The sequence below is a fragment of the Nilaparvata lugens genome, chromosome 3 (assembly GCF_014356525.2).
Source record: "Nilaparvata lugens isolate BPH chromosome 3, ASM1435652v1, whole genome shotgun sequence".
In the NCBI taxonomy this organism is placed as follows: Eukaryota; Metazoa; Arthropoda; class Insecta; order Hemiptera; family Delphacidae; genus Nilaparvata; species Nilaparvata lugens.
Window position 1 is genome coordinate 43,139,436 of NC_052506.1, and position 12,835 is coordinate 43,152,270.

The 12,835-nt window shown below is 34.9% G+C and overlaps 1 protein-coding gene across 3 annotated transcripts in view; it reads left to right on the forward strand.

Moving 5' to 3' along the window:
* The window catches only part of LOC111047413 (proteolipid protein DM beta), a 59,956-nt gene extending 49,503 nt beyond the window's left edge, over window positions 1-10,453 (forward strand). For all 3 annotated transcript variants that reach the window (XM_039423838.1, XM_039423839.1, XM_039423837.1), the window contains 2 exons: window positions 6,201-6,349; window positions 9,160-10,453. In XM_039423838.1, the coding sequence (XP_039279772.1) occupies window positions 6,201-6,349; window positions 9,160-9,288 (278 nt within the window). In that variant the 3' untranslated portion in view covers window positions 9,289-10,453. The remainder of the gene's footprint in view (window positions 1-6,200; window positions 6,350-9,159) is intronic.
* Window positions 10,454-12,835: the final 2,382 nt, after the last annotated feature.

Below are 12,835 nucleotides of genomic sequence, written 5' to 3' on the forward strand. Positions count from 1 at the left end.
AGCTGATGTTCTCATCCTGGGAATTGCCAAGTCCATGTTCCTTCTGCGTGTTCCTTGCGGTTGATTCAAATTGATGAAGAGTTGTGGGTTCTTTGTGGCGAATGTTAGAAGTCTGTGAATGTAAATCTGTCTGATGCTGAGGATGCTGAGCTCCGAGTATAGTAGTACTGAAGGGAAGAGTGGATGTTTGCGTCCTATTATCCTTAAAATTAGCTTCTGAACCTTGAAGATAGGATCGATGTGGCAGAAATTTGTAGCTCCCCAGGCCAAAATGCCATATCTTGCTATGGACTCGACTATTGCATAATAAACATTTTTCATCATGTCTATTGATAGTAGCTGCCTGAGTTGGATGAATTTGTAAATTAATTTTCTGATTTTAGCCGTTTGATGTAAAATATGTTTATCCCAGCGAAGTAATTCATCTATTATGACTCCTAAATATTTTATATTGTTTGTGCGCTCTATTGAAGGACAATTACAATTCATACTATCCAATTTGCAATGATGTAGTTTGATTGTCTGCTTAGAAGGCTTCTTGGAGTCTGTTAGTGAGAAAGCAATAAATTTTGTTTTTGAGGCATTAATCGTTAGAATGTTATTGAAGAGCCAGGAGGTAACTTTTCCCATTCCAAGTTCAGCTGACCTGAAGACTTCGTCCCAGCTGGTTCCCCGGAATATTACTGCTGTGTCATCGGCGAAGGCGATAATCTTGCCACCGACATCCATAGAGCACAGCTCGTTGGCAAAGATGAGGTAGAGTATTGGTCCAAGAACGGTTCCTTGTGGTACTCCGAAGCTAACTGGAAGGCCATCTCCTGCACTTAGGTTTCTCCCAATCCTGACTCTCTGCCTACAATTTTCCAGATATGACTTGAACCATTCTGAGACAACACCTCTTACACCCATAGCCTGAAGCTTTTTCAGTAAGATGCCATGAGAAACTGTATCAAACGCCTTTGCTAGATCCAGAAATACATTTCTTACCATTATCCAAATCGTTAATTACGGACCTTGTCAACTCAAATATAGCATCATCTGTACATCTGTTTTGTCGAAAGCCATACTGATTGGGTGACAACAGGTTTTTTGATTCAAGATAATTAACTAATCGTTTTTTACAAGTTTTTCAAGGATCTTTGAAATATTACTGACTAATGCTATTGGCTTATAGTTGTTGAGTTCAGATCTATCGCCACCTTTATGCAAAGGTCTTATACAAATCTCTTTCATTGAATTTGGAAAGACGCCACTTGAAAGACTCTTATTGAAAACATCCGCTAGCGGTATTGCAATGTGCTCTTTTACTGCTTTCAGAGTTCTGTTGTCAATTTCGTCAAGACCTGGGGCACTATCATTTCGAAGAGTATTGATAGTTTCCAGTACTTCCTGTTCTGTTACTGGTTGAAAATACATCGAAGATGGCGAGTTTATAGTTGGTCTATATTCGTTTTCTATAACGTGGAGTGACTTTTCAAGTGTGATTGCAACATTATTGGCTAGATTCGCTCCAATGTTAGCAAAATGCTCATTAGTCTTCTCAAGAATGATATCGTGATCATTTTCGATTGACAAGATGTTGTTGTTAATAATGATCTTACTCAATGTATCCTCATTCCTTTTCACTGCATCTGTTGCCTCCCTTATCAGTTGCCAGGTTTTTCTTAGATTGTCCTGTACTCCATTTAGTTTTGTTTTATAATATTCTTCCTTTGTATTTTTAATTAATGTTGCTAGAGTGTTGCGATATTGTCTGTAGTGTTGTGCTAATTCGAAGTCGTCAGGATGCATCTTCCTCCTTCTGTTGAGCAGATCCCTTTTCCTTATAGCTGAGACTAGTCCTCTTGTGATCCATGGTTTGATAGGTTTGAGACGTTTACGTTGGTGGTAGTAGTTGGTATTATCTCCTATGTGTTTCTTGAGGATGGTGATGAAATTTTCGTAGGAAATGTTGGTGTCTTGAGCGTTGATGACGCCTTCCCAGTTCTCTGTAGAAAGTTTCTGTTTCAGTCTAATCAAATCTATGGATTTTCGAAGTGTATTGCTGTCGTTGCTGCTGACATCAGTAGAAGTACTTTCTTTTAATCCCAGGATTATGCTGAAGTGGTCTGTGATGCTGGATTCATAAATTATAGGTAATACTTGCTTTTCGAAATTGATCATAATATGGTCTATACTGGAAGCTGTCTCTCCAGTAGTCCTTGTAGCTTTTTTGATACAATGTTTAAGACCATATTCACAACAAAAAATCATATAATCCTGTATTTGTTGATGTGGGTGACGGAGCTGTGTGTTTATATTCAAATCTTCAACACATATGACTTGATTACGTTGCAGGTTATCCAGAACTTGTCTCATATCACATAAAAAATCTGTTATGTCATGATGCGAGGGAGATCTGTAAATTGCAATGATGTTATAACAGTTGTTTCTTGTTTCCAACTTCAAATTCAGTACATTTGCCTGTCTAACTATTAATTCGGAACAAGATATATTGAAGCATTTCTTGATGTAGATGACGATACCATCATTTTGGAGTGGATTGTTTACCGAAGAAATTATATTGTAATCCTCCATGTGCTGTGGGATATTATCATTTTTTATCCAGCATTCAGTAAGAACAATAACATCGAATTCCACAGACATATCTTGCAGTTGTGCCATCAATTGATTGAAGTTTTTTCTTATACTTCTTATATTGAGACAGAAAATCTTCAAGTTGTACTCTTCAAGCAATCTTACCAAGTTGTTTGCTTGATTAACAGATAAATCATATATCTCCTCGAAAACCTCTAGTTCTTCTCCCAATGTTAGAACATCATTGTTATTCATTGTTTACTGAAAATGTGTAGTTATTTATATGCCAGTTAAGAATATCCTCGTCCTTGATATCTAGTATTTTCCTCATTAATGACATCATCAAATCTTCTTCCCCAATTTTTAAGTATCTGAAAGACCGGGTATGCCTACTCAGTGCAACGATCACATGTTGGATACTGTTGTATAAATATTTAACGGCTTTATATTTTTCCTCACCAATACAACATCTTTGAATGTTAGACCCTGAGCTTCATGTATTGTGAGTACCTTAAGTGAACCGACTGGAGCCTTATTATTCACTGCTTCCATCACCATTTGCTTCTCAGCCTTTGTAAATGTAAGGATTAATGTCTCTGGTCCTAGTTGATGATAGCCTACGTTACTGATTGATGGCATGATTGTTGGCTATACATCCCAGTAATTCGGCGCGAGATGGAAGTGCTGTTATCATCAAGGATAATATTCAACATCATGAAGAAATTAAATATGAGTCAGAAAGAGTGCAATTAACTAGTGTAGCTGTTCAAACAAGAACTTATAAGTTAGTTGTGGCTGCTATCTACTGCCCACCCAGACATTCCATACGAAAAGGAGAATACATAGCTTTATTTGAGATGTTGGGTACAAAATTCATTCTTTGAGGTGATTTTAATGCAAAACACGTTTTTTGGGGGTCACGTTTAACAACCACGAAAGGCAGAGAGCTCTATAAGGCTATTATGGAGTACAGTTGTGAGGCCATTTCTACCGGAAAACCAACCTACTGGCCCTCAGATATGCAAAAAATTCCAGACCTAATAGATTTCTTCTTAATTAAAAATGTGAGTTTCAACTACTTGGGTATTGAGGAAAGTTTCGACCTTGATTCTGACCATTCTCCAATTCTCCTACAGCTGAGTGAAACTATAATACAAAAACAAAATGAACGGCCAGGGCTTGTTGATACCCGTACAGACTGGGAAGGATTTCAACAGATGCTAGAAGAAAAAATAATCCTTCATCATTGAGAAGCATGGAACAGCTTGATGTAGAACTGGAAAAAATTGTCATTGATGTGCAACAGGCAGCCTGGTGGAACACCCCACAACTAAGAAGAAGAACTGTAGGAAATAGCTACCCAACAGAAGTGAGGGAATTGATAGCTGAAAAAAGGAGAGCTAGGAAAAAATGGCTACAAACAAGAACTTCACAAGATAAAAGGCAACTTAATAATTTAACTCAACAGCTCAGAAGAGAAATCCAACAAATTAAGAATGAATCAATGAATCATTATCTGAGAAATCTAACAGGAGATGAAAGCACCGACTACTCTCTCTGGAAGGCAGCCAGGAAATTGAAAAGACCCATTCAGCATGCACCACCAATTAGGAAACAGGATGGCTCATGGGCTAGAAGCAATACAGAAAAAGTTCAAGCATTTGCTGATCATCTGGTAAACACATTTCAACCACACAATCATGATGAGCTAGAAATTGAAGAGGATTTTATTCAGGAGAGCGAAGAGTCTAGACATGTTACACTGGATGAAGTAGAGAAAGAAATAAAAAAATTGAATACAAAAAAATCACCAGGATTTGATTTAATAACAGGAGTAGTATTGAAGAATTTACCAAGGAAAGCTAGAGTGAAATTAACTAATATTATAAATGCCGTTTTTAGACTCAAATATGTTCCTTGCATGTGTAAGGTAGCTGAGGTGGTAATGATCCCAAAACCTGGAAAAGAGCCTCACAACATCTCATCATACCGGCCAATATCTTTGCTTCCAGTAATGTCAAAACTTTTTGAAAGAATATTGTTGAAAAGGCTGAGTCCGATTATTGAAAGGAAAGAATTGATACCAGATCATCAATTTGGCTTCAGGAAAAAACATTCAACAATTGATCAGGTACACAGGATTGTAAATATAATAGAAAGGTCGTTGGAAGAGAAAAAAGTTTGTTCTGCAGCATTTCTGGATGTGAGTCAAGCTTTTGATAGAGTCTGGCATGAAGGACTAATCAATAAGTTGAAAAAGTTACTTCCAAAGCAATTCATAGACATCTTGCATTCATATTTAACTGGATGATACTTCAGAGTGAACCATGAAGATGCTTATTCTGGACTGGGAGAAATAAAAGCAGGAGTGCCACAAGGGAGTGTTTTGGGGCCGATTCTCTATCTTCTGTTCACAAGTGATCTATCATGTCTCGAGAATAATACAATAGCAACATTTGCCGAAGACACATCAATATTAGCTATAGATGACAAGATTGAAAGTGTCACAGCAAAACTTCAAAGATCTCTCGGAAAAATTGAAGACTGGACAACAAAATGGAAGATTAAACTCAATGAAGCAAAATCAGTTCATATCAATTCCACCACCAAGAGGGCTCAACTCATACCAATAACCATTAACAATCAAATAGTACCATTCTCCAATGATGCCAGGTACCTAGGTATGACTTTAGATGCAAAGCTTCGCTGGAAGGTCCATGTTAAGAAGAAGAGAGAAGAGCTGGGAATAAAATACAAGAGACTCTGGTGGCTGATTGGAAGGAACTCTATCCTGTCAATTCCAAACAAAGTACTCCTGTATAAGCAGATTCTAAAGCCAGTATGGACGTATGGTATACAACTTTGGGGGTGTACCAAAGACAGTAACATCAAAGTCATACAACGCTTCCAAAACAAGGTGCTGAGAAACATTGCTGATGCTCCTTGGTACGTCAGAAACAGCGACCTTCACAGAGACCTGCAAGTCGACCTGGTATGCAGCGAAATTCAGAGGCATGCAGAGAAACACGAGGCTCGACTCCACCAACACGACAACATCGAAGCAATCCAGCTGCTCGAAAATGAAGGATTGGTGAGGAGGCTGAAAAGGAAGAAGCCATTTGAAGTGGTCTAGTGCTGATTCAAGTGTCTTGTGTCCAGTGAAAAGCAGAGTAGTGGAAATGAGTGAAACCCACCTGTGTAGTACAGTCATAAGCAGTGTACTTATAATATTAGAATTTGAATAGGAGACCCTATGGAGGATTCTCTTGTATGAAAAGTATTTATTAGTATTATAGGACATAAAAAAGTTGCTCATTAGTCCCTAGACTAGATAGCAATCTATCGTTGAATAAAAAATATATTATATATATATATATATATATATATATATATATATATATATATATATATATATATATATTAGTTGATGAGTCGAAATATTTTGTGAGATGATAAAACATGAAAATTGTATTTTTTAGAAATCAATTGATACCTTACTGTATTTCTAAGAATTCTTCAACACTTTCTAATGAATACTTTCTGTAGTATGATCAAAATCTTCATTTATTAAATCATGATGTCGACTCATTTTACTAAATTACTAATAAAATTGATTTTTTCAGATTTTTCATTTCCAGAACGTGTAAGACATCAAGATTTAATGATTTGTGAAGCAAATAAGAAGAAGTTATTTTGCAAAGACTATGTTGAAAAAGCAGAAGTCATGTTCATTTTGGCGACATTTGCGGTTTTTCTCATCGTCCTTAGTCTTGTAAGTATAAAATTGATTTGTAGATATTCGTTTGAGAGTGTTCGGGTCAGCAGTCAGCACTACTAACCCTCCTCTCCTCCCCTCATCTTGGCTATCAAGGAATCACGTATTCATATTAGAAGTCAATGGATTCGGGATATAAATGTTATCACCTTTTATTGTAAATGTTTCCCAAAATTTATAATTTCAAAGATAACATTTGAAAAATAATATAAGTTGAAGATTTAATTGGAAATTGGATAAAGGAGAAAATAATAAATTGAGAAAATAGGTACAATTTTTCTAATGTTGGAATTGTTGGAGAAAGCACTTGTCTAACCGATAACATAGGTTTCCATATTCACTGAAGACGAAGACCCACCAGCAATAATCCAATAACTGATTCAATTATCCAAGTGCCCTGTTACACCTGCATAGTTTTTAAAAGGTTAGCAAATTATGCATGAGTTATCGATCATATTGTGCAAGATAATAACGATAGATTTATGAATATTATTAAATGAGAAAACTTATTTATGTGTAATAACAAAACTTGTAGAATATTTATTTTCGTTGTCGTTTTATTCATTTTGATTGCATTTCTATGGCAGTTTGCATGAAAAACGACAAAAACATTTTGGAATGTCCATTCCGCGACTCGGATGCGACCCCCAGAGTAGCATCAAGTGATTCGATAGCATTAGTGTATCCTGATATACACTAGAAATATAATAATTGGGTTTGCTGCTCTCACAATAGACTTGCCCTAAAACATAAATAAGAAGTCCTACTATGAATATCTATTGAACTGATTTCTTCATTTCCAAACAAATCTATGAATTTTCATATTGTGTAAAAGGTTGTGAAGTTTATTTTTAAACTATTTTCATAATTACATTATACTGTTGGTTTGAATTATTCATTTATCAAATTAACAAATCTTATAGATATGACTGGACGAAATTAATGGGCCTAGCCCAAAACTGCTGTATTTCCAAATTTGATAGATAATATGATCTCCAAAAATAAGTTATATTTTATTTATATATTTTTTGCCACACTGCACAGAAAGCAGCTGTTTTCCAGTCCCTACGTAGATCTGAAAGACCTTGTTTGCAGATGACTCTTGTCTGACGTCAGAAAAGGGTTTCTTTCCGGCCTAGACCGGAAACGTACTCTTTCTAGCCGCTAACATGGAAGTCCGTAGTTAATAAGTCATCCGCTAGATCGGGCGAGTGTCCACTTTCTTCAACAAAGTCGCCATGATTTCAGTTCGAGTTTCGAATCAAACTAATTCAGCATTCGCTTCGCAACCATTTTTATTCAATTATTTATTGTTGATTAGCGCATTCCAAATTTTCAAAAATGCTTGAAGATGACGACGCCCGTGATATTCCAAGTGAAATTTTAAAATAATCTGAAATCCTGACTGCAAATCTTCTACCACTAGAATCAAGAGATAGGTATGGAAACAAGTATTCTTTATTTTGTATTCTTTATTTATTTTGTCAGCAATACCTGTAGTGTGGCGAAAAATATCGTTCGCACCACGGGCAAAAATGTTTTACGGCTCTCAATCTTTTCTAGTCCTCGGCCTACGGCCTCGGACTTGAAAACCGATTTCGAGCCGGAAAAATCTCATTTTCTGCTCTAGGTGCGAAATATACTATATTAGGTCAGCACAAACAATACAATGATCTGAAAAGAAAAAAACAGGCTATTGCCCAAAACTTCTTCTATTTCCTAATTTAGTTTCAAATTGTCCAAATATTATACATAGGTTTATACATTTATATTATACATTTTCACTTCTAATGCTGCGTTTACACCAAAGTTGTCAACCGACACAGAGTGGGAAACAAAAATTTTGTTAAAGAAAAGGTTCTCCACAAGTTGCTGTTTTTTTTTTTAATAAATTGTAACAATTTATTGCAAACTTATTTGACAAGTCTGATGTAAACACGGGTCAAGAATTTGAGTTAAAAATGAAGAAAATACAAATTTTAATGGATGATCCTCTGAATTAAAAACTATAATGTTACATTTTTGATAAATCACTAAAAACATTTAGGTATTGAAATATTGATGTTTCATAGTGAAGAATAAGATGAGTTTGTAAAATTCATTGTCAAAGACATTTTTCTTCCAGACTGATTAATTTAGTGGACATGACATAGTGCGTTCTTCACAGATCATTGCGTGAAACTGCGTCTTCTATATAACCAGAAATTGAGCGGCTCCCTAATTCAATGATCACTGAGGCAACCCTGTACAGGAAGGTTGTAGGTCATTTGAAAAGAGCACAGAAAGGAAATTTCTTGATTGAACCGAATGAGATCAAACTATATTTATGGAGCAATGATCCCAATTACTTTCTGACGAAACTTTCTCCAACTTCTATGCTGTTACATGAATGTAAATAGTCTAGTTGGATTTTAATCCAAGTAATTATAATATTATCCTTTACAGCCCTTCATGTTTGAAAGTTTCCAGTTTTAGAAAATATTGATTTTGTCAATTAAACAACAGCAAATATTATCGAATGATTTTATGAACTTTTTTATGATTGTATTAAATCTTAGTTTATCGAAACTATCATCAGCAAAGAGGTATTTGTTGTACAACTTTTCTTCCATTTCCTTATGATTAATTTCAATAATATATTGTATATTTTATCAAATCTGTGCTTTTGAAAAGTCTGGATGAAAATCTTTGTGAAAGGTTTAATAAATTACTTCTGTGCTCTTGAATAGTTGAGTAGTTAAAGCAGTTGAATTAATTATTACTCTTAGATTATTTTTGTTACTTAACTATAATTTTCACTTTTTTAGGTGCACTACTTGATGTGCCTTTCAGCAAATTACGCACACATCCGAGACCAAGAGAAGTTCCAAGAGTTACAAGAACTCCAATACTTGGCTGATCCAGAAGGCTTGACATCATCTAAAGATAGATTCTAGGATACAGCACAAGAAATCTTCAGAGGGGATACTTATCAAAGCCAGTGATTAATCAAGTCTTTACTTAAGAAATAGCTTGAATTAACTTGTATTGTAATGAAAGTTAAATTGAATTCTCTGTCAAATATGGAGTAGCTTTTAAATCTGAAACTGATAGATCTACGAAAACTCAAATAAAACTTATCCATCGCCAAAAGATAAAACTTGGACACATCATTAGTTGTAACGATGAGACTGGAAGCTATGTGTATCATAATTATTACAATTACGTTTAAGAAGTATTGAAATAATTTTCAATCCTAATCGAAGTTATTATAATATTTGATAATGATGAATTCCATTTGAAGGTTTCTTGTGTGAGAATAATTATTCCATCCATAGAAATGTGATACTAAGTAGGTTAGGAAAGTAATATTCCATTCCTTAGAGAATTAGTTTGATGCGTAGTTTCCATTCACTAGAATTTATTTTACAATACTCAACTATCTTGCTATGTTTCAATACTACAGGTGTATGTTATTAGAAGTTGGATTCATTACAATTTTATTTTTATACTTATATTATTATATGCAATGTGAATTATCTTGTTCAGTATTGGAATTCTAAATGTTTTATTATAGCTTTAGCTCCATGTACAACTTATTTCAAAGGCACTGCCAAATATAGTATTAAAGGTTTTTATTGGGATTAATAAAATTAATTATTAATTCGAAATATTGAGAACAACTCGCTAATGATGCACCAAGAATTTGCACTTGCTAGCTCGAGTAAGTTATACGGTAACTATGTTAGTAATTTATAAATTTTGGCTTTTATATATTATAATAATATGATAGATATATTTTTATACTGTTTAAAATTTGTTATAAAAAGTATAGATGGTTTATAAATATAATAAGATGAGACCACTATTGTTCTTGATGAATTCTGAACAGTTTACTACTTTGTATACCGGTAATTTTGAATAGAATAAAAGGTATTAAAGGTTTAGATTGCATTAGTAGTAAGTTGGAAAAGCAATGCAGTATTGACACATTTTGTAATATTTACTAGCATATTTATTCACAAAATTGATTATAATATCCCGTAACAGTAAGCCTATAGAAAACATTATTGGATTACACAATAAAGTAAGGTACGTTTTTGAGCTGCTTGCACAACGATATGACCTGCATAAATTTATTTTTCAACTTCCAGTCTCTGTCCAAAATTTCTACAAAAAAGAATTATACATTTTGATACAAAATCAACAGGATGATAACCTGATACAAATTAAGTACGGTAGTAAGGTACCTACATCTCAAGGGGCCGCTCAAAAAAATTACTATACGAGGGCTCTATTGTCCGGGTCCTGTAGTTTTTCCTATCGGCGGAGGGTCACTAGACTATAATACAACCCGTTCAAAAAATTTGGAAAATGTATTTTTCCATAAGCAACAGAGGGTAAAACCTATCTCAATGGGGGCATGGGACGGTCAAGCGAGAACAATACAACAGCGAGATCCTTTGGCAGTTAGATTTATCACATTTTCAATCATTGTTCAATGAAGCGTATGCCCTCATCCTGTTTTGTTTAAAGACGTTATTCCACACTTGGACTTTAACTCGGGGATTTCCATTTCCGTGGTTTGTACAGGCTCATCGAAGTTTTAATTTCCAACTATTACAGTCTATACTCTGTAGCTCTTGGTGCAGCATGGAGCTCTTGCAAAGCTTATCAAGGTGCGACAAAATATCTAAACCGTGAAGGTATATACCAAGTTTTTATTGATGTACAATCTTATTGCGAATCAAAGGATATTCCCGTCGTGTGGTAAAAGCCAAACCCTGCAATCAAATGGCGAGTTTCACACAATAAATGATTTTATTATGAAGATTGGGCAGTTTTATTATATATGTCAAACAATTTATGTTTATGGGCCCAGAGTATTTGGACTTGAGCATCACTGCATAGTGTTCCAACATAAATAGGCTACGTTTAAAATTTATTATACAGAGTGAGTCATATGTATGGGAACCCTTCAATAAATTGGAGACTGTTGTAGATATAATATTGTAACTCTCAAGATAATTTGTTGGTCAAATACTCTACCTATTGACGTACAACTGAATTTCAACCTCTTCATAAGGGGTTGTAACTCGAATATTTTAAATAAACACCCATTGTCTGATACATCATTTTAAAGGCCTTCTCAATACGAGAAATATGACATCAATAAAAATGTTCTATGATACTTTTATCCAAAATGACGGCTGATTGAAGTTTTAGTTTCTAAAGAAATAATTGAAAAAGTTTAATCAGCCGCCATTTTTGATTAAAGTATCATAGAACATTTTTATTGATGTCATCTTTCTCGTATTGAAAAGGCCTTTATAATGATGTAACACATAATGGGTGTTCACATTCAAAATATTTGAGTTACAACCCCTCATTTCTTTAAAAACTAAAACTTCAATCAGTCGCCATTTTGGATACAATGCCCCCATTGAGATAGGTTGTACCCGCAACAGATGCTCTCATTCTTCTCATTCATTCTCAAAAGTAACGAGTTGCATCCGAAAAAATCCTCAAGGTGCTTTTTGGAACTACGTCCTTTTAGCACAACAGGTTACAGTCCGGGTCTTTTAGCTTTGCCTACCGGCTTAATATGCTGAAAATTTTCAGTGGAAGCCTAACAGCTGATATTCGTTCAACATGCTCTTTCTTATTATTGGTGATACGTTGCAACTCTTTCATTCATGAAGAATCTCTGTGTCTGGCGAGCTTCCTTCAAGGAAGCACTTTAGGAAGCTTCCTCTATCTAGGGTCTCTGTACGTGAAGTCTGATGTAACTCGTAACCCCGCGAACCATAACCCGCCTATTATGCCGTTTCAAAGTCACGGAGACAAATCTACGCGTCCGCGTACTACTGTACTATTATATTATGGAGGTTGAATGTGTACAATATCTAATACTTATGGGTCCAGCAGAATCTCTCCATAGTAGCCTACATGTTCTAGAGTCTGACCTCGATTTAGTACACTAGCTCGGAAACCGGCCCTAACTGTAGACCCAAGGATTTGATTTTTATGTATTTACTCTTATTTTTATTTTGTCTCTTCAGTATTTTGAATTGAAGATGTTAGTTTGGATGGGAAAGCAATAGGCTAAAAATACAAACGGGCCAACAAGGCTCTATTATAGTGGGCTTTTTGTCAACTTATTTTACAATGACCAAATTCCTAACTATAACAAGCAGATTAGGTTCCAGGGTTATTCAGGTTATGATGGTTTGGGTTAGGAATACAGTTTAGTAGGCAGTTTTTATGTAGCTAAAGTTCGTAATATTGAAGTTCTATTCAGTGCCGGCTCCAGGGAGGGGGCAACAACACTTACCCCCCCCCCCCCCCGAGAACTCAGAAAATCTTATATTTTGAACCGGACTCTATCAAGATAAATAAATGTTTTAAAAAATATTCATAAATATTGTTGTAGATTTGTTTTTTAATTGTCACTTTATTTATTAAAGTTTACATATTAAGCAAGAACATAATAAAATAAAACAT